This window comes from Drosophila yakuba, chromosome 3L (genome assembly GCF_016746365.2).
Source record: "Drosophila yakuba strain Tai18E2 chromosome 3L, Prin_Dyak_Tai18E2_2.1, whole genome shotgun sequence".
Classification (NCBI taxonomy): Eukaryota; Metazoa; Arthropoda; class Insecta; order Diptera; family Drosophilidae; genus Drosophila; species Drosophila yakuba.
In genome coordinates this window covers 2040276-2060789 of record NC_052529.2, presented here as the reverse complement: position 1 = coordinate 2060789, position 20514 = coordinate 2040276, and the positions used below count along the sequence as shown (strand labels likewise).

Sequence of the window (20514 nt, the reverse complement as noted above, 5' to 3'; positions counted from 1 at the left end):
CGCACTAAAACCCACTAACCACATTTCCACATATAAATCATGTTTGTCTTTAACAGTTTCCTTAAAAATCTAATTGTTTAATTTGGTTCACCTTTTAAATGTTTTCCTTCAACTGCTGTCCATGTAAATATTATGCCTCAAATTATGTATTTTGTCCAGTTCACCGAAAGGCTTGCTTAGCAAAAGCAATGCGTGGTTCCCGGGTTTATGTACCAATTTAGTCTTCATTTATTAAAATCTTGATGCATTTTTTATAACAGGTGAACTACCAGAGGTTCAAAAAGACTATCAAATTAGCATCATTCACGAAGAGCCTGTCGAGGAAGACCAGCCAGAAAAGATTTTGGAGGTTAGAGTTATCGATGAAGTCGCCGAGGTGGAAGAATCACAGCCCATTGTGGAAGAGGTTGAAGAGGAGGAACCGCAGCCAGCTATAGAAGAAACTGTGGAGGACGTCACGAAACCTAAGTCTAAAAAGAAGAAGGTAGTTAAAAAGAAAACCGATGACCATGACGAACTCATCAAAAAGATGCTGGAGCAGGAAATAGAGAAGACTGAACTGGAGAAATACGAGAAAATTGAATTTGATGTTCCCAAGAAACTCAAACCGGAATTCGCCGCTCTTGAACCAATAAAAATTGAGCGCAAAGAGCAGAAGCCAACAAAGGTGACAATTCTCGATGCCACTGATGTTCCGAAAACGGTGAAGCTTAAACCAAGTAAACGTAAGGAGAAACCTGCCGAGGAACTGACTGTTCAACTTCCGAAGTTCAGACTTAAGGCCCGTATGGTCTGGGTTGAATACCCTCCAGCTCCCCTAATTCCGAAAACCACTGATATTGGGGCCATTAAGGACAATGGAGAACTGTCTCGTAACATCGAAGAGGCTGAAGAAGTTCTAAAGTTCAAGCCGCATAAGACTAAGAAAATTAAGAAAATCAAGGATGATTTAGAAAAGGTCGAGCTCGAAAAGTACGAGAAATACATAAGTAGCGAGGAAGAACCAGAGGAAAAGACCCCTTATAAGAAACCTGAAAAGGTACCAAGACCAGAGGAAAAACAAGAGGATGTAAAGCTTAAGCTGGGCAAGGGTAAGAAAAAGCCAATGGAGGAAAACGCGCCCGAAAATGTTACTCTCAAAAACATTCCGCAAAAGCCGCAGGAAGTTGAGGAAGAAGTGGAACTTAAACAGAAACCTAAAAAGGTTGATATTGTTGAGGAACAAACCAGGAAGCCCAAGGAAGGGGAATTCGTTGTGGAGCCATTTGAACCATCTGAATTTGACCGTCCTGAGTACGTACCCGATGAACTTGAGCCAATCGAACATCCAGAGATGCCGGAGAAAGTCAAGAAGCCGTCTAAGACTAAGTACAAGCCTAAAGATAAGTCTAAGCCAGAGCCGGAAACCATTATATCGGAGATTGTTGCTGGGGTTCCAAAGGAGGAAGAGGTAATACCCGAACAGGATGTAAAGTTCCGTAAGCCCGAGAGAGACGCTCCAGAAGAGACTGACTCTGAAATTAAGCTACGGCCTGTACCTCAGGCTCCCAAGTCTGAAGAACCCAGCGATCAAGCGGTTGTGAAACCCAAGGCAGAGGAACCCCTTTCCAAAGAAACCAAAGATAAGACCGTCGATGACGAAAAGAAACCAAAGAAATCTAAGGCCAAAAAGGTTCAGCCAAAGGAGGAGGAGATTGCCACGCAAGAACCCGAACAATTTGAGGTATCGGTGAAAGAGTCGGAAACTGTAGTTGAAAAACCCGCTGAAACCGAAAAGCCAAAAGAAGTTAAGGTGAAAGAGAAGAAACCCAAGGAAACACCTGTGTCCGAAGTAGTAGTTTTGGAAGAAGAGCCAAAGCCAGAAGAAGTACCCGAGGAAATACCTGTGGAGTACAAGATAACAACTACTGTCTTGGAGCCAGAGGATGCACCCAAGGAACATCAAGTCAAAGTCATTGATTTTGATGAGCGTCAAGAAACTACCGAGGAGGTAATTGAAGAAAAGGTCGTGACGCGCAAGAAGAAACCAAAACCACAGCAACCTGAAGAGTTTGAGGTCACCTTAAAAGAGCCAAAAGAAGAATCTGTACAACCGGAGGTAGTTTCAGCTGAAATCTCTTTGCCAATTGAGCAACCCGAACCGAAGCCAGAACAGTATGAAGTTGAAGTTAAAATAACTGAAACTTTACCAGAAGAGCCCGATAATGTGCAAATCGCAGTCAAGGAAAAGGTCAAAGCAAAGCCTGTTAAGGAAGTCAAAGAGGATAAAATTGTCGTGGTTGAGGAAGAAGAAAAGAAGCAACTAGTTGAGGACACGGTCGAGGAGGTTGAAAGGCAGGAAGAAAAGAAGAAGTCAAAGAAACCGAAATCATACGAGTTCAAAATTTCTGAAACCCAATCTATTGAGGAAAAGCCAATAGAAGTGGTTGAAGAAACTCCTGAAGAAACACCGAAGGTTGTAGAGAAAAAGGTTGCCGAGAAATTCGATTCCTACGAATTCACTTTGAAGGAAACTGATGCGGATAAGGTAATCGCAGTGGACGATATGCCCGAGGATGAAACCCCTGTAGAGGTTGTATTAAAGAAAAAACCCAAGGAACCTGAAGCAGTCGAGGCCGAGTTTGTAATGACCGAACCCAAGGTCGTAGAAGAAACGACTGTGGAAACTGCAATCAAACAGAAAAAGACAAAAAAACCGAAAAAGAACGAAGAGGAAGCTCAATTAGAAATCAAGGTTGTCGAAAGTGAAGCCTCTGTTCCCGAAGAAGTGTTGACTGAAGCTCCTGAGAGTAAGATTGTAGAGGAGGAAGTTACTGTGGAAGAAAAGCCTAAAGACTACAGAATTCGCGTTTCTGAAACAGAAACTAAGCCCGAAGAGGCAAGTGTGGAACAGTTTACAGTTAAAAAACGCAAACCTTCTGTTACTTTCGCCGACGAACCTGCCACTGAAATCGTTTTCAAGGAGAGCAAGCCCACTGAAGTTGTTACTGAGGACGCTCATATAAAGACCAAGAAGCCGAAGAAGAAGGTAAAGGATGTGGAAGCTGAGGAGCTTAAGATTCAAATCACTGAGGAACTTCCACAGGAAATTCCCATAGTGGAAGAGGTCTCGGATGAAGAGGTGATTACTGAAATTAAGAAGGCAGCTCCGGCTGTTGAAGAGAAGACATACAAAATTGGCATCAAAGAGACGGAGCCGGAAAAACCTGCAGATGTAATTGTCGAGGAAGAGCCAGCGGTAACAGAGCCAGTTGAGGAAGAACCGAAACCAGAAGTTTTCGAGGAACACAAGGTTAGAGTCATTGAGGAAACACCTAGAGAATTGGTAGAGGAAGTCATTGAAGAGGAGGTCAAGGTTATTCGCAAAAAGAAACCTAAGCCAGAAATTAAGGAGGAACCCGAGGCGGAAGTTACTGTCTCTGCTCCAAGGCCTGTCGATGAAGTGGAAGCTACGTCTAGTATTTCTGTTATTCCAGAACAACCTACTGAGGATGAGGCCGCTGATCTTAAGATAACAATAATTGAAGAAGAAACACCACCACAAGAACTTGTCCAAGAAATTGAAGAAATTGAAATTGTCGAGGAACCAAAGGCTCTTGAAGAACAACCTACGGATTTCACTTTCGTCACAAGGGATTCCGAAAAGGAACCGACTGTGGAAGAGCTGCCCGAGGAACAAGTCACGATCCAGAAAAAGAAAAAGGCGCCAGTACCAGAAGTAGTCGAAGAACCCGAAGCCGAGTTTTTGGTTAAGCCAAAGACGCCTGTACAAGAAGTTACTGAAGAGGCTAAGATAACGAAGAAGACTAAGAAACCAGTAAAGGAAGAAGAGGCCGCAGCAGAGCTTAAAGTAACTATCACTGAAGAAGTTCCCGCTGAACCGGAGGTTCAAGAAATTATCGAGGAAATCGAAGAGATCGTGGAAGAAAAACCTACAGAGTATGAAATTGAAGTTAAGGAAAGTAAACCAGAAGCTGTAGAAGAAAAGGAAGTTACCTTACCGAAAAAGAAACAGAAGGCTCCAGTGGTTGAAGAGCCAGAAGCTGAAGTAACTCTAAAACCAAAGGCAAAGACGGAAGAAGTTCAGGAAGAAGCGAAGATAGTAAAGAAAAAGCCAAAGAAAAATGTCGAAGAAGCAGTAGCCGAAGAGCTTACGGTCAAGGTTGAAGAAGAGGTTATTCCAGAACCGATTGTGGAAGAAGAAGTGATAGAAGAAATCCAGATCACAAAGAAGCCAGTAAAGCCGGAGCCAGAGGACATTGTAGATGCTGCGGTTGTGAAACTAAAGAAACCGAAACCAGTAGATGCTGAAGAAGTTGTGGCTGAAGTTACTCTTAAGCCAAAGGCTGAAAAGGAGGTTAAAGAGGAAGAATATTCCGTTGATGTTAAGCTGCCAAAGGAAAATAAGATTGCAGAGGAAACTTCTGACCAAACTGTACAGCTCAAGAAAAAGAAGAAGCCGCAGAAACCGGTGGAAGAGGCTGCGGATGAGCTTAAGCTACAGAAAACTGTGGTCGAAGAAAGACCTGTGGAAATTGAAGAAGAAGAGATCGTTGAAGAAGCAGTCATCATTCGCAAGAAGCCAAAGAAGACTTTCGAGCCGACGGTTGAGGATCTCGAAGAAACAGAGTTCAGTCTCTCCTTTAAAAAGCCCCATACCATTAATGAGGGTGTGGAAGAGGCTGCCACAGTTCTCAAAAAACGACCAGTCAAACCCACTACTCTGGATGAAGCTGCAGCTGAACTTTCTATCAAGCGTCAGGAAGAAGAATACGAAGAGGGCGACGATATCGAAGAGTTTGTCGTCAGCCAGCAAAGAAAGCCAAAGCCTTTGCAAATCACAGAAGAAGATGAAGAGGCCTACACAGTGAAGAAACTTAAGCGTCGAAAGCAAGTAGACATTCCCGAATACGCGGACGTTGAAAACGTCACATTCCGTGCGAGAAGTACCAAGACCAAGGAAGATGTCGATCAAGAGTTCAACATTGCCCTGGACTCATATGCCGAGGAGGAAATTTCCATGTCTGGAAAGGTGAAGTTAAAGAAGCCTATTAAGAAGACCTTCTCCGAAGCAGCCGATGAAGCCAAAATTAAGATCATTCAGGACTTTGACGATGGTGAAGAACCCATTATCGAAGAAATTCGAGACGATGAGGATACCATCGATGAAGTCGAGGAGCCAGAAGAATACTTTGTTGAGGAATTGCCACCAGACGAGGTGGATTTCAAGCTTAAGCCAAAGAAGCACTCGAAACCAGCCTATTCTGTTCAAGATGAAGAGGAAGAACAATTCCTAATTGGCATTCGTCATCCCAAACGCGATTCGATCACATACGACGAGGATTCTCTTACCTTTAAGAAGAAGCGTAAGGTTGTGCAACAACTTTTCAATGAAGGTAAGTCGGCTTTTGTGACCAGTTACGGTAAATTTTATAAACATCAAATGCTTACTTTTATATAAATAAATATCAGCTTATATGATATCAGAGTGGCAAGGTAAAAATACCCAATTCAAATGTTGGTTGCTAACGCTATAACAATTCATTGTTCACAACCTAAAAATAATTTAAATAAAGTTCAGATAAGATAATAATGTCAACTTTTTTGCACAGATGGAGCTTCGCTTAATATTACCAGAGAAATGAATGTTGAAGGTTTGTAATCCCAGATTTTAACTGTTCAATGGAATATAAAGAATTTCTCTTTTTATTTGTAATTTAGAATCCGAGAATCTCAATGTTATGTACTCGATCTGCAACTATATTGCCGACAACAACGAGGCTATAAACCTAGTCGAGGGTGAGAAGGTTACGGTCGTTGGCCGTCACAGCTCAGAGTGGTGGTACGTGAAGAAAAGCATTACGGAAGAGGAAGGCTGGGTTCCAGCTCAATATCTGATGGAACCCGAGGAATACGCGCAGTATGTGCAAAATAAACTGCACGAGAAAATCGATAAGCTGCCTGTATTTGAACGTAAGTTATTGCCCATACGAAAGGCTTATTTGTCAACCAAATTATTTGTCACTGTCCGCGTTTGGTCTATTAACAAATTATTTTGTGTTTTGTTGTGATTGTCAATTGTTAAGGTCCTGGACCAGAAGACAAGCCCATTGCCCCAAGATTTATTGAAAAGCTGCAACCGATTCACACTCCTGACGGCTACACGGTGCAATTCGAGTGTAAGGTGGAGGGCAATCCACGACCCCAGATTGCCTGGTTCCGCGAAACTGCTATTATCAAACCCTCTCAAGACTTCCAAATGTTCTATGATGATGACAATGTTGCAACCTTGATCATTCGCGAGGTGTTCCCCGAGGATGCCGGCCAATTCACAGTTGTGGCAAAGAATGCTGCTGGTTTCACATCCAGCACAACGGAACTGATTGTTGAAAGTCCACTATCTGATCACGGCTCTGATGCCACAGCTCTTTCACGTCGCAGCATGTCTCGTGAATCCTCGCTAGCCGACATATTGGAGGGCATTCCACCAACTTTCTCCAAGAAACCCAAGGCTCAATATGTGGACGAGAATACAAATGTGATTCTTGAGTGCCGACTGGTGGCCGTGCCTGAACCCGATATTGTCTGGACCTTCAACGGCGAAGACATTGATGAGGAAGAGATTAAAAACATTCGCATCGTTACCGAATCCGACATGCACATGTACTGCAGTGTGGTGCACATCTCAAAGGTTAAGAAATCGCAGGAAGGTACCTACGAGGTTATTGCAACCAATCGCGAGGGCGAGGCTCGTCTGCCAATCACCCTCAAGGTGCGCACCACCGAAAAGGAGGCTCCACAAATCCTGGAACCCTTGCGCAACATGGTTATACGCGAAGGCGAGAGTGTCGTACTTTCTACCCAAATTGTAGGTAATCCACCGCCAAAGGTAACCTGGTATAAGGATGGCAAGCCTGTTAAGAACGCCAAGTCCGACAAGGATTTGCATACCCTAACATTAATTACACCACAAAAGTCTGAGAAGGGTGAATACACGGTAAAGGCTGTGAACCCCTTGGGTAGCGTGGAGACCACTGCTAATTTAACAATTGAAGGTAAGTTCATTGTTTCATGTTTAGGTGTAGGACTAATGATGTTAAAATAAGAACTAACTATTTACTGTAATTTCTTAATTTAGACCTTGCTGGCGGTAATGCTGAGCCACCACTTTTTGTAGAACGCTTTGAGGAGCAGAATGTTCCGCAAAAGGGCGAAATTCACTTGCCAGCCAAGGTTTCCGGTAACCCGGTGCCTGAGGTTCAATGGCTGTTTAACAACACGCCATTGTTCCCCAGCGACCGCATCCAGCAGGTTTACGATGGCGAGAACATCGAGCTTATCATCAAGGATGCCAACCCAGAAACCGATTCTGGTGACTACAAATGTATTGCAAGTAATCCTATTGGCAAAACTTCACACGGTGCCCGTGTGATTGTTGAGGTTGATGAAGTGACGTTTACAAAGAAGCTTAAGAAGACCATCACCATTGAAGAGGTACAATCTCTTACCCTGGAGTGTGAGACCTCCCACGTAGTCACCACCAAGTGGTTCTTCAACGGCAAGGAACTCAGTGGAATGGATCATCGCGTCGTGGTTGAGGATGGCAAGACTCACAAGTTGGTAATCAGAAACACGAATCTACGTGACTCTGGAACCTATACGTGCAAGGTTAAGAAGCAAGAAACTCAATCGACTGTCGAGGTGCTGCAACGTAAGCCGGACTTTATCAAGGTTCTCGAGGATTACGAGGTAACCGAAAAGGATACCGCCATTTTGGATGTGGAGCTTACTACCGAGGCGACCGAAGTCACTTGGTACAAGGACGGCGAGAAGATCACTCCAGAAAACAAGAACGTCGAGTTTATCAAGGATGGAAAGGCTCGTCGCCTGGTTATCCGCGATGCCACCATCCACGACGAGGGTCAGTACACATGCAAGATCGAGGGACAGGAGTGTAGCTGTGAGCTGATTGTAATCGAGCTACCACCTGAAATTGTGAAGCCACTGAATGACGTTGCAGTGACCAAGGGCGAGAATGCTATTTTCGAAGTCGAACTTAGCAAGGGCGATGCCCTTGTCAAATGGTTCAAGAACGGAAAGGAAATTGTGTTTAATGAGCGCATTCAATTGGCCATCGATGGCAAGAAACAATCCCTGCGCATTGTCAAGGCCAAGCCCGAAGATGTGGGTGAATACTCCGTTCAGGTGGGCGATCAGTCATCAAAGGCAAATTTGACAGTAGAGGAGCCCCTCGTAGACTTTGTCATCCGCCTGCCAGATATTACGCTGGCCACCAAGACAACGGATGCCGAGTTCACGGTGCAGCTGTCGCAGCCCGATGTCGAGGTCACCTGGTGCAAGAAGAGCAAGCCAATCAAGCCCAACCAGAAGCACGAGGTATTCGTTGAGGGCACTGTCCGACGACTGGTCATCCACGATGCCAGCGACGAAGATGCCGGAGAGATCAGCTGCGTTGCAGAGAACGTCACAAGCAGCACTAAGCTGTGCGTCGAGGAGCTCAAACTGCCACCCGTCATTACCTCTGACAAGGATCAAACCATCAAGGTTAAGGAGAACGACGACGTGACCTTCTCTGTCAAGTACACAGGCGTGCCAACGCCTGAGGCCTGCTGGACCACGCGCAAGGTTGTCATACCCAAGTCAAAGAGGACAATCCCGACCATCGATGAGCAGTCAGCCACGCTAACCATTAAAAAGGTTGTTGACGATGACGAGGGCGAATACACCGTCAAGCTTGTCAACCCGGTGGGCGAGGCAGAGGCCAGCCTCCATTTGGTCATTATGCGTAAGTAGCCCAGCTTATATTTAAAGTTAATTGCTTCGGAACTGAATACCCCAATCAAATACTTAGGCAAGCCAACTGCGCCTGGTACACCTCAACCCCTCGAGATAATGCATGACTCTATTACGCTCTACTGGAAGGCGCCAGAGGATGATGGCAAGTCGGAGGTTATTGAGTACATTTTAGAGTATCACGATGTTAAGGAAGAAAAGTAAGTAATCAAATAACAAATAGCTATCTATTGTTAAAGATAAAAACTCCATGTTAGTTCAAAAGTGTTTTGAATAGACATTCCTGTATTGAATTACATTACATTACAGTGAGAAAGTCATTTAATTGTATTCTTTTTTATTTAAAGATGGACTGAAATTAGAAAGATCAAGGACACCACCTACACCATAAGCAAGCTAAAGATCGACACGGAATACGTGTTCCGTTCGATTGCTGTGAACGAAGTGGGGCCATCGCCACCATCGCCGCTTTCGCCGCCTATCCGACTGGTGCCCAAGGTTGAGACCAAGGCGCCCAGCGTGCAAGAACCACTACAGGATGTGGTTAGCGAGCTGGAAAAGGAGGTGACACTGTCCTGTGTGTTTGGCGGCATTCCAGAGCCAAAGGTGACGTGGAAGAAGAACGGTCAGGTGTTCGAATCGAGCAGCATACGCTACGAAAATCGCGTGGCCAAGTACACCATTGAAAAGACAACCATTGAGACTGAAGCCACATACACGTGCGTGGCGACCAATGAGAAGGGCTCCGCGGAGACCTCGTGTCGCCTGAAACTGCAGGAGAAACCGGTTCTCGAGGTGGAGGACAAGTACTTGACGCAGAAGCTGCGCACAGGCAGCACTCTCACCATTCCAGCGACGGTCCGCGGCTATCCACAGCCCACTGTGACGTGGCACAAAGAGACGATCGAGCAGAAGACCACCAAGTCGGTAACCATTGAGACCACGGAGACTACTTCCACCTACACGGTTAAGAAGGTGACTCGCGAGCAATCCGGCAAGTACAAGGTGACGGCCACCAATGAGTCGGGCACTACGTACGTAGAGTGCACTGTTCAGGTGATCGACAAACCCAGCAGACCCCAATCTCTGGAGATCAAGGACATTAAAAAAGACTCCATTGTCCTGGAATGGACACCACCTGTCGATGATGGAGGTCTGGAGATTGAGAAGTATACGCTGGAGAAGTGCGACGTTCAAAACAATGTTTGGATGAAGGTATCCGACTTTAACAAAGACATCAAATCGTATGCTGTTCAAAAACTTTCGATGAACGCGCAATACATGTTCCGTGTGGTGGCCGCTAATCCTATTGGCGAGTCTGAGCCAACGGAAAGTGATCCAGTGACTATAACCAAAAAATTCGGTGAGTTTTTTAATCGGGAATGGATATCATTTACGGTTTTCACTAGGAACCCGATAAAAAATCAATAAATTAAAATCAAAAATTAATAAACACATTTTCTTTATTAAATTAAACTATTATAAATGAACAGAAAAACCATCGCCTCCTCGTGGACCTACCACAGTGTCGGGTATGAACGACACGTCCTTCAATTTGGCTTGGGAGCCATCGGAAACAGACGGCGGTTCAAAGATCATAGAGTACATTGTGGAAATAAGGGAAGAGACTGAAACCACCTATCGATCGGTGGGCGTAACCCTGGGCACAGTGACCAATATCCACGTACAGAAGGTGGTCAGAAACAAGGGGTACCTGTTCCGCATATATGCGAGAAACGAGGTTGGCACCAGCGAGGCGTTTGAGACCACGGAGAAGATTGTCATGGGCCGCAAAATCAGTAAGTCTTAACAGGTTTTCGTATTATCACATTTGCTTATTGCTTTCGCAAATTGCTTTCGCAAATTGCTTTCTTTTAAACGCCACTAATGCTTGAACATGCGCAATTCTAACCCCAAAACGACAACAGCTAACGATAATGAAGCCTTAGGTACGTAAGGGGCCTAAATAGTTTACGCTGTTAGGATACTAATGGTTTTTGATTTGCTAAATTCTAGCGCCGCCATCGCCCCCTCAGAACTTGAGGGCCCCAGATGTCACGAGTCGAAGTGTCACATTGGATTGGGAGGTGCCAGCCCGTAACGGTGGATCAGAGATCACGGGTAACATAGCTTAAAGAAAGTATCCACGACATCACCTCACCCATAACTTTTTCAACAGGCTATTGCGTGGAAAAACGTTCCTCAACATCTACAAACTGGACGAAGGTCATTACACTGGATGCTCACCAGCTGCACTACACGATTGACAACCTGAAGGAGAAGTGCGAGTACTGGTTCCGTGTGTCAGCGGAGAATGAGGTTGGATTAGGTGCACCAGCCGTCACCGAGAGCATATCGCTCAAGACACATGCTAGTAAGTTCATATTGCTAGTTACCAATCGTATATCCCCTACTGAGTTTGTTTTCCTTAAAGCCGTACCCTCACCACCCACCGGTCCACTGGAGGCGCGCGTTCTCGCCGCCAATGCCCACATATTCGAATGGGGTTTACCCGAGTCAGATGGAGGTGCGCCTCTGCTCGGCTACCACATTGCTATACGGGACATGAAGAAGACCATGTGGATCGAGGTGGGTCGTGTGCCAGCTGGCGTGCAGAAGTTCCAGATCAGAGACCTGCAGGAGAATCACGAGTACATGATTCGCATATTCGCGAAGAACGAGATTGGTCTAAGTGAACCTCTGGAATCGGAGGAGCCCTACAAGGCTATGACTGCTGGTAAGTGGCAACGGTCGAATATACATAGGTTCACACTTACTTATAGCTTAGCTAAGGTTAGAGGTTATATAGGAGTAACATATTTATACATTAGTGACCCTGACTTATATACAATGTAATCTTTTCAAAACCAGGTCATGAGATCCTGCCGGACGAGCCACGCACGGAGATGAGTTCGTGTAACACCTCCTCGTGGCTGCGTGACCACCACATGGATGCGGATATCCATTCGTATGCCCGCGGCAGGCTGCTTCAACGCGATGAGTACTTCTTCCGGCTGTGGGCGGACTTGCCCAAGAGCAAAAAGAAGAAGAGCTCCAAATAGTCGATGAACGACAACGAAATAAGAAACACTTTAGTCGTAGGTTAAGCGTATTTCATTTGTATTTTATATAACAACAACGCAATGGGGAGAACCCCCTTGATTTTCTAGCTTTTTGTACTTTAGTAGAGATGACGAAATGTGAGGATGGTGTAATGTAATGTGGCATCCCATTGATAGCGATGCCCACGACCCCCGATCAAAGAGTGCGAGCGAAGAATAAACTTAATGCTCGGGTGCGTGGGCGTGGCTCAATGTTTTTGGATGGCCATTACGCCATTCAATTAACGGAAATAATTTTAGATTTTTCATTTGCATAGCGTTCATTTTTGGTTATATATTGTTTTACTTGTGCCTTATTTTTGTAAGCTGTGATAAATCTATCAAAATCGAAAGCGTCAAACGAAGCAACAAAACATTAAACTGAATAAAAATGCCACCAAGCGCCAATCCATCGGCATCGGGCAACGGGAGCCAACGAGCCACAACCCTCCAAACACCCAATGGCATCTCCATCCCAGCCAGTGTAACTCAATATCCTCTCGGGAGACAAAACAACAAATGGTGCAATTCGATATGAGTTATTTCTGGGGAGTGTGTTGCGAGTCGCTGGCTGCCGTTGCCTTTGTCCTGGACTCGCCTTGGTTTAAATTTATGGCATAGGAATATGAGAGGGAATATACTCGTGTGTCCTTAAAGTTACCAGAGCTAAATAAATAAATTGTATAAAATATAACAAACCATTTTTAGTGAGCTACAGCCCTGTGGGGATTATACGGGCTACATATGCACGGCAGTAATTGAACAAGGGTATTGGAATAATAAATGCTTGAAGTGACCAAACAATTTACGATTTTCAGACATCAAGTCAAATTAAATCAACCCAAGAATCTTAAGTAAACAAAATAAATTAATCGACGAATTTTGAATGAATTACGACTTCATGTGGTTTCTGGTTTCACTTCATCCGAATTCTACTAATTAATTCATTAGACTTGCCTCCCACCGCATAAATTTGTGGAAAACTTTTCTCCTTTCGTTTATTTTCGAATTGAAAAACTTAAAGCGCTGGTCTGGACTGGAAAAACAAAAGCTAAAACTCCCCGGTCCACATGCGTGTGTCCAGGCGGTGGAAACTTATCTGGTGACATGGCACAAATGCTGCATAAACTTTCCAGCAGAGAATTGTGTGCAAATTTAATTAAAGTTTTTGCGGTTCCCACTAATCAAAAGATATTATCTTCACGGAGGAGCTGAGATGTAACTCTCTGTGCGGCTAGACGCAGTAATTTGAGCCAACTTTTTGGCCAGATATGTCTGTGAGGGGACTGTCTTTCAAATGCGGAGAGGCCCATAAAGCTAAAGCATATTTCCGGCACATCAAATTGCAGAAGCAAACAAAGCAGCCAAACACTCGCAGCGCATAGTCTCTTTAGCCTGTTATTCAGTTATTGATACACTAAACGATCGAGAAGGAAGCTAAGGAGGAACAGTACAAAACGGAAATTTCATTTACTTGTTTCCTTTTTTCATCTCTGTGGGGCCGGTCCGTCCTTCACTCAATTTTCCTGCCGTTGTTATTGTGCGAAATTGAAAGCTGGTAAGCTGCTTTTGACGCTTTAAAGGCGAATGCTTTGCAACATTTTCCACACACAAACGGATACTTCTGCTTGTGCGACCCCATTAGTTATGGTTTATTAAGGTGAAGAAGAGTCGGAAAGCTCTCTGCCGTAGTAACACAATTGTAAACTTGTAATAGAATTTGGCAAGTTCTGTTGAATGCATATAAAAGCAAATTACACATCAACTTTATGGTGTGCACGTAGAAAATTGAGGCCCATTCTGTTTTTTCTTTTCCTATCTCACCACCACCGCCTCAAGTTTTTCTTCCTTTTCTCGTTGGCCATGTCAAGGCTCGTCAAACGTGATGGCCTAGGTATAAAAACACAAAATAAAGACGTAAGAAAAGACAGTAGAAAGTTTGCTTAATTACTTCCCAAAATAATAAGGATGACTCGAGAAGAACAACAAAGACTTTTGTTTTGCAAATAAATTTAATTATCAACTTGTGTGCCTGAAGCCTGCCTAAAGAAATAGAGTTTGTTATACGACTCATGCAGTTTCGGAAATTGAGCAGGCTTCGATTGTACTATTAGTATTCGGATGAACATCAATAATAAATTTTTAAAAAAATAAGAACGAAATTTATGTTTAAAATTATATATAATATATGTAAGGACATTTTTAGGAGTGTGTTAAACTTTTGTACCAAAATTGTTATGGTTTCATATATTAAAAGTGCAGTTAATCAACGTCATGGGAGCAACGAAAGTTAAGCCCTTTTCTGAAGTGGAGTGCAAGGCCATGAAGAGGTTCATAAAGAGTTACAAGAAGTACCATGCCGATCTAGACGAAGACGAGGTGAAAAGGTCAGGAGAAAATGCCTGGGGAAAGCTTATGCCCCATCAAAAGAAGTATTTTGAAGTGAGTATGATTCAATTGTACTTTTAGACCACTGTATTTATTTAGAGCCGGTTGAGCAGTTAAAGCCTAGAGAAATCCCCGCAAAAAAAATATTGCCTGCCGCCAGAAAAAAAACTAATAACAAGCAGAAGAAAGCAGTGTCCGGTTGGCGTTACCATGCCAGGAAAAGAGCCATGTCCAAGGCCAAGCCAAATCTTTCGAATCATGTCATGAGTGCCGCCTTCATAGGATTTTTGCGTGAGTACCATAGAAGAAACGCCAACCTAGACGTTAAGAAAAGGCTGCAAAGAGCAGCCAGAATGTGGTCAAAACTCTCGAAAACTCAGAAAAATATGTTTCGGAAGGTGGTAAGTGTGTTCTTAAATTAGCAAAACCATAAGTTCTTATCATATACCTAAATGTTTTCATAAAGGGAGCGAGGAGAAAAAGGAAGTAGCAGAAGTTCACGGGTGATTATTGGCACTGGTAAATGTGTTTTTTTGAAAATAAAATAAGATACTTATTGAAAAATTAACAATATATGACCTTATCAGTACTTTTTACCAACTTACAAATTAATGGTATAGTAACAAGTTATCTTATAAAACGGTTTTTTTATTAATACTAATTTCCTAAACTGAACTATGCTGGTAGATTTACGAAGAAGGCCGTAAAATGTTAGTTACGGTACATGATTATTATGCCATTGCATTAGCCCCCCATGAGTCGCTTGGTTGGACATTAGCCCTGTAAAAACATCCTTACTCGTTTACGATGCGCACGGTCAGATCCATTCCCCAAATAGTCAGTACGAAGCAGCTGTATATATGTATGTTTAATTGCCCAGACCAAGGAGTTGTTGGCAATAAAGCCAGGAACAAGTTGACAGGCCCATACATGCCACAAAGTGCAGCGTCATAAAAGATATAAAATAAAATAAAAAACGGAGAACTTCCGGAACGACCTGCAGTGGCATCAGGATCAACCGATTTCCGTTCAGTAAAGTGTGCAAACATTTAAGAAATATGCCATAAACAGTATGGAATTACTGTGCGCATAAGAATGCCACTCTCACCGGAACTAAAATTCAAACTGAATATAGACGACCATTATGAATTCAGCTGGTGTATTTAACGATTTAAATAACAATACAATTTCAGCTTTCCTGCGCCCAACTATTTGCGAACAGTCGAGGAGAATCAATATGCCCGACTTGCTGCAGGCTCCCAGCAGAGCAGCATATTGTAAATATAAAATATTTATTGCCAGATTGCACACGCATCCCACAGCAGCAGTTGGTTTTATTCACCAGCACCTTCCTGCACAGAAAGGAACCGGTTGGGGAAAAGAGCGACTTTCAATGTATTTATTATCCTAGAAATGTCTTCGAAGCCTTTCCATGCTTAAAATCCTTTTTATTATTATGAGTCTGAAGAGAAACTTAAGTCTGTCCCAAATACAATTTGAAATCGGTATACCATTAAAACTTCTTTTTGTGCACCTGCTTCTCTTTACCCCGTCCATTCAGGCGCTTCCTTCCCAATGAATGCATTGCATTGAGAGCATCCGCAGCAAGAACATGGCAATTTTTTTCAGCTCGTCCGCTTTTTTCCTTACATGCATTCACAACCCGTGGTGGCCACACTTTGAGCCAATTCATAACATTTACCAGAACACCAATTTAAAATTTAATAGAGACATTTCTGTACAAATTAACAGCAAATTTGATTGCACTCTCTTTCGTTTCTCCCGCCATTTAAAAATCAAGGGAGCTGAAAATTAAATTTTACAAACAGTTTTCCCATGTGGAGGAGGTTAGAGTAGCTGCTGTCGAGTGAAGACTTTTAGTGGCTTCCGCCATGGCAGTCGGGCAACCCTGAAACTAATGAAAGTTCCTTCCTCTGTGACCCCATGACCACCACCGAATATGTACTTTCTTAACACATCTGACGACATCGTGTGCTAAGCACACATTACACACACACACACTCACCTAAATGTCTGCATGACTTTTGGGCGGCGAAGTAATTAAAGTCAATTGCCATTCTGCCAAAAAGCGCTCAACGTGGCGTATACGTAATGCGATTGGTGCATGGGTCTTTTTTCCCCCGCGTCCTCTGCCAACACCATTTTACCAGCGTTGACTTTCCAGCTATTAGCTAACACCACAAACTGTGTTAAATTTATTAGAAAACCGTCTGTCAAATCTCAAATGGCAAAATGTTATGACTTAAGGGCTCAAAACGCTGAAAACCTAAGATTAATTTGTGATTTTGATTTCATACTTTTGTGCTGCGCTTAACGTTTTTGTTTTACATCCGCCAATCTAGGTGCTATACCAAAGTATGGCGGATATTTTATGACTCTGTAACGCCGTCGTAAAAGTTCAGTTTGTGGCCAAAACCGAAAAAACATTTGCATTTATCCGCAAACAACTTTGTTATGTTGTTGGCTGGAGTTTGGTTGATTAGCCCATTATAGAGTGTTTTGACATTTACGAGCATATTTTTTGGTGAGTAGGGATAACGATGGGCAACACTTTTGAATATCAATCATCTACTGAAGATACCTATAATTTAATGTTTATAAAAGCTATAGGATATTTGTAGATTGCTCGTAAACTAGTTGCAATTTTTTCCTGATTTTTAAGCAGAGAAATTAAATCGTCAACACATTAAAATGCCAATAATACATAATTGGTAGTAACGCATTACCATAATAGGAGAATAATTAATAAACAAATAAGTTATTGAAAGCATGTGCACATGACTTAAGCACAACAATAAAATTTTCTCTATTCGAAATCCGCAATCTTGACCAACCTTACTTACTTAACCTTTCTCGGTTAATGGGCATTGGGCCTTCTTTTCAGTGCTTAATATTCCCATAATTCACGAAAACTTCGCAGAGTAGGGTAAAATATTATATTTTACAGACGCAGAGTTTTCCATGAAAATGCTGCAAAGTTTCTGCATCAGCTGCCATTGATATATACATTTTTACTCCGCAGTAATTTTTCCGCGCTTTCAACTCCGTCATCAGTCAGATGTTCAGGCCACGGTGACTTAATTTCGCTGTAAGTTCCATTGGCCTTAGCATAAATGCATTTTGATGCAGCTGCCGGCACACGAGGGACGCTAAACAGATTTGCACCTTGCATATATAAAGTCAAATTTGCAAGTTCGCTACGAAAATTGCAACACAAAATATGCAAACGACAATGGGTGTCCCCTGTGAAAATGTTGCTCCTGGCACTGAGATCACGGCAAGCCAGCCAAAAATGCTTAAATTTTTTTAACTTGGCCAGCTACCATCTGGCAGGCAGCAGCTGAAAATGAAGTTGCTTTCTGAAGTGAATTGGGTGAATAGGTGGTCTTCGGTGGGCGGCGGTGACTTAATGTGAATACGTGTTGGGCATTGCCAAAGATAAGTAAACGTTGAACTCAGCTTTGCCTTCCAGCTGCACAAGTGCACTGTTCACTGGTAATGTTTCTGTTTACGTGCCCAGCTCAGCTGCTTAGAATGCACTACTCGGTCTCGGCATACGCTGCGTATGCGTGTTGTCGTTCTCCTAGTGCCAATCGAATGTTCTAATGTTTTGCAGCACATTAAATTGCCAATATGGCTTTATTGTCCTCAGATCCCCCATCCAGACTTCGCAGCCTCCGAGTTCCCGTGCCAGTGGCAGCGATTTATGCTGTCACATTTAGTGGGCGAGTTCGACGGGGGCAGGAGTAAAAACAGCAAGTAGAGCGGCGCCTGTGGGGCCATAACAACTCTACTCGCAATCAGACACAGAGAGGCGCAATAGTGCTGACAAATCAGCACTTTATTGTTAAAACAGTGCTTTATTTGATAAACCTATTTGCATGCTTAACCGTGTCGCTTATCTCTTGAAAACAATTTATATATCTTCGGAATAATAGTTATTTTTAAAACTAAATGTTTTAGAAAAAACATCCAAATTAGAAGAAACATGGGCTATTATTATTAAGAAGATAATGTGTTTGAATGTTTAAGCAATCGCGTTCCCATATCTTAAGTCTTACTACATATGATTCCACCGATTTGCGTTATTCATGCTTAAATACCTTACTATTTGTCTACTAAAGTCATTTGGTTTTGACACCACTGCCTGTCAGAGTCACACAATCATTGCCAGTCACATCGGAGCGTGTGACTCGACTGGAGTCGCTGCGTCTGCTTCGGGTTTCCATTCGCAAGACATAAAACGTGGCACTCGATGATGCCTATGGCCGACTTCGCACATCGCGTTGAACCAATATACATATATGTATATGTATGAGTGTGTATAAACTTATGGGTGTAGTGGCGGTTGGTTGCCTGCGAGCATTGCCATCCTGGTCTAAACATCACTTCACAACTGCCAAGCCGAGCACATCCGGTTTCCGTTAGTTGTGCAAGTCCGCCCCGCCTCGCCACGCCCAGTGCCACGCCCCCGACTGCAGAACCTGTCTGTCAGTTGGGCTGATGTTACTTCAGGTAATATCATTTAGCCTTGTCCTAGGCGCACACGAATATGTTGGAAAAATATTATCTCGTTACACTGTTAAAAGTATGAGAGTGTTCGGAGGACTTTTTGCCCTCGCAACTGCTTTCTTTTCTTTTTACCATTTTAGTTCGCCACCATTTTGCTTCTCGCCTAGTTTGCCTTTGGCTTATGAACGGAAGTACGTGTCGCTCGCCTCAAAAAAAAGCCAGGATGGTACAAAAAAAAAAAAGAAAATGTATATATATATACATATAGAAAAAAGATGAGAAAAAACTACGCACATTTGCCAACACCACCACAGGGGATAAATAGATGTGTATGTATGTGTGGGGTCGTGGGAGATGTTTAAATTTGATTTCAAGTGCCAGCATTTTGATGGCAAAATAAGTGAATGCGTGTTGCGGCAGCTTACGTGTCCTTGTTATGGCCAAAAGTTCCAGTTCGAGTTGAAAGTTTGAGGCGAGTCGAGAGCATTTAAGGGAAACTTCAACTTGTGTTCCAGAACAGGTTTAGACAAGTGAGCTTAAAGCGCCAGATAAGAAACTTCAATCAACCGCTGGGGAATCCAGCAAGTTTCTTTTGAGATTTTCAAAACTAAAAGGTAGTTTGAGATAATTCCCAATTTTCAGAGCGATAAAATGCGATTTGCTGGGGCCATTCAATAACTACCCAAAGCTGTCGGTTAAATTTATATGAATTCGGTACAAAAGTTCAGTGCCTTATACTTCGTTGACTTTAACCATACGGCTTTTGGTTTTTATATTTTTTACAATTTCTTAATAAAGAATTGGTGCAGACACAAAACTCTGTTCGAAATGTAGTTTATTTTCATGTCCCACCTTTTCCTAAACTATCTGGCGTCTGAATTAATTGTTTGGCCAATTTTTTCTTTTTAATTTGCCCCCAGCTTCGATTAAGCGTTTGATTTTACATCTTTTCGTGTTTCTCTCTGTCCTCCAGTTATTGTAATTTACCAATTCTTTGTGCCACATTGCTCCCCTGGACCAGCAGCTCACCCTTCATGAGCGTGTGGCTACAGTTTGGAGCACTTGCCAGGCAGAAGTTCCTCCGCAGGAGTCGTCGTTGGGAATGGAGAATAAGAATAACATGCAGCATAAGGAGCAACCACTAAAGGGGAGCAGTGGGCGCCAAAGAGGGTGGCCAAGTAGCTGAGTGGGTGGCAAAGTCCGTCGCTGGTGGCGCTGCTTGCTTTTGATTCCTCATGCGTGCAACGTTTACTCAGCCGCATTCGGTGCCCGCGAGGGTAGCCAAAATAACATACATTCGCATCCCGTCGAACTTCTCGCCTCCTTTACGGGAATCCCGTCTCATTTTTCCAAGTAATGGGTATTTCAGCATATGGAGTAACTGTGGTCTTGAAGAGCACAATAAATGATATTTTTGTCCGAATATCTCTTTGATAATTACTAATTAATTAATTTATGTGATTACAATATTAAAAAGATAGTATGCCGTACAAGAATGATCACCTATCTTAATTTAAATAATTGCTATTTTTAAAGGCCTAGCAATCATAGCGTCTTATTGGTCTGATCATAGGGTACGCCAAATTCGTAACCCTGAAATTCATCCATTTGCTTGCTTTGTTCACGCATGAATTTGCAGGAGGGCTGCGGCGGTAAATGCGAAAATGAGAGCGGCGGC

The 20514-nt window shown here is 43.1% G+C and overlaps 2 protein-coding genes across 18 annotated transcripts in view; both read left to right on the top strand.

Moving 5' to 3' along the window:
• Positions 1-12609, top strand: part of LOC6532491 (titin) — a 128327-nt gene extending 115718 nt beyond the window's left edge. For 14 of the 17 annotated variants that reach the window (XM_039374424.1, XM_039374423.1, XM_039374418.1 and 11 more), the window contains 11 exons: positions 261-5396; positions 5613-5654; positions 5722-5973; positions 6087-7055; positions 7139-8806; positions 8873-9014; positions 9162-10177; positions 10308-10613; positions 10831-10935; positions 10994-11551; positions 11686-12609. In XM_039374424.1, the coding sequence (XP_039230358.1) occupies positions 261-5396; positions 5613-5654; positions 5722-5973; positions 6087-7055; positions 7139-8806; positions 8873-9014; positions 9162-10177; positions 10308-10613; positions 10831-10935; positions 10994-11551; positions 11686-11876 (10385 nt within the window). In that variant the 3' untranslated portion in view covers positions 11877-12609. Of the gene's footprint in view, positions 1-260; positions 5397-5612; positions 5655-5721; positions 5974-6086; positions 7056-7138; positions 8807-8872; positions 9015-9161; positions 10178-10307; positions 10614-10742; positions 10764-10830; positions 10936-10993; positions 11552-11685 lie in introns of all 17 variants that reach the window. The other 3 variants (XM_039374420.2, XM_039374432.1, XM_039374419.1) reach the window with 2 other exon arrangements.
• A 1479-nt stretch (positions 12610-14088) lies between these two features.
• LOC6532486 lies at positions 14089-14907 on the top strand. Its single transcript, XM_002093196.4, has 3 exons — positions 14089-14357; positions 14417-14704; positions 14770-14907. The coding sequence occupies exons 1-3, from the start codon at positions 14190-14192 to the stop codon at positions 14791-14793; spliced, it is 480 nt and encodes a 159-aa protein (XP_002093232.2). The 5' UTR covers positions 14089-14189; the 3' UTR covers positions 14794-14907.
• The last annotated feature ends 5607 nt before the right edge of the window (positions 14908-20514 follow it).

Excerpts from the sequence above, each read along its gene's own strand:
- LOC6532486 (XM_002093196.4), top strand. The coding sequence starts at position 14,190 with ATGGGAGCAACGAAAGTTAAGCCCTTTTCTGAAGTGGAGTGCAAGGCC. Across the intron at positions 14,358-14,416 it reads ATCAAAAGAAGTATTTTGAA|TTAAAGCCTAGAGAAATCCC; the intron begins GTGAGTATGATT and ends CCGGTTGAGCAG. Across the intron at positions 14,705-14,769 it reads AAAATATGTTTCGGAAGGTG|GGAGCGAGGAGAAAAAGGAA; the intron begins GTAAGTGTGTTC and ends GTTTTCATAAAG.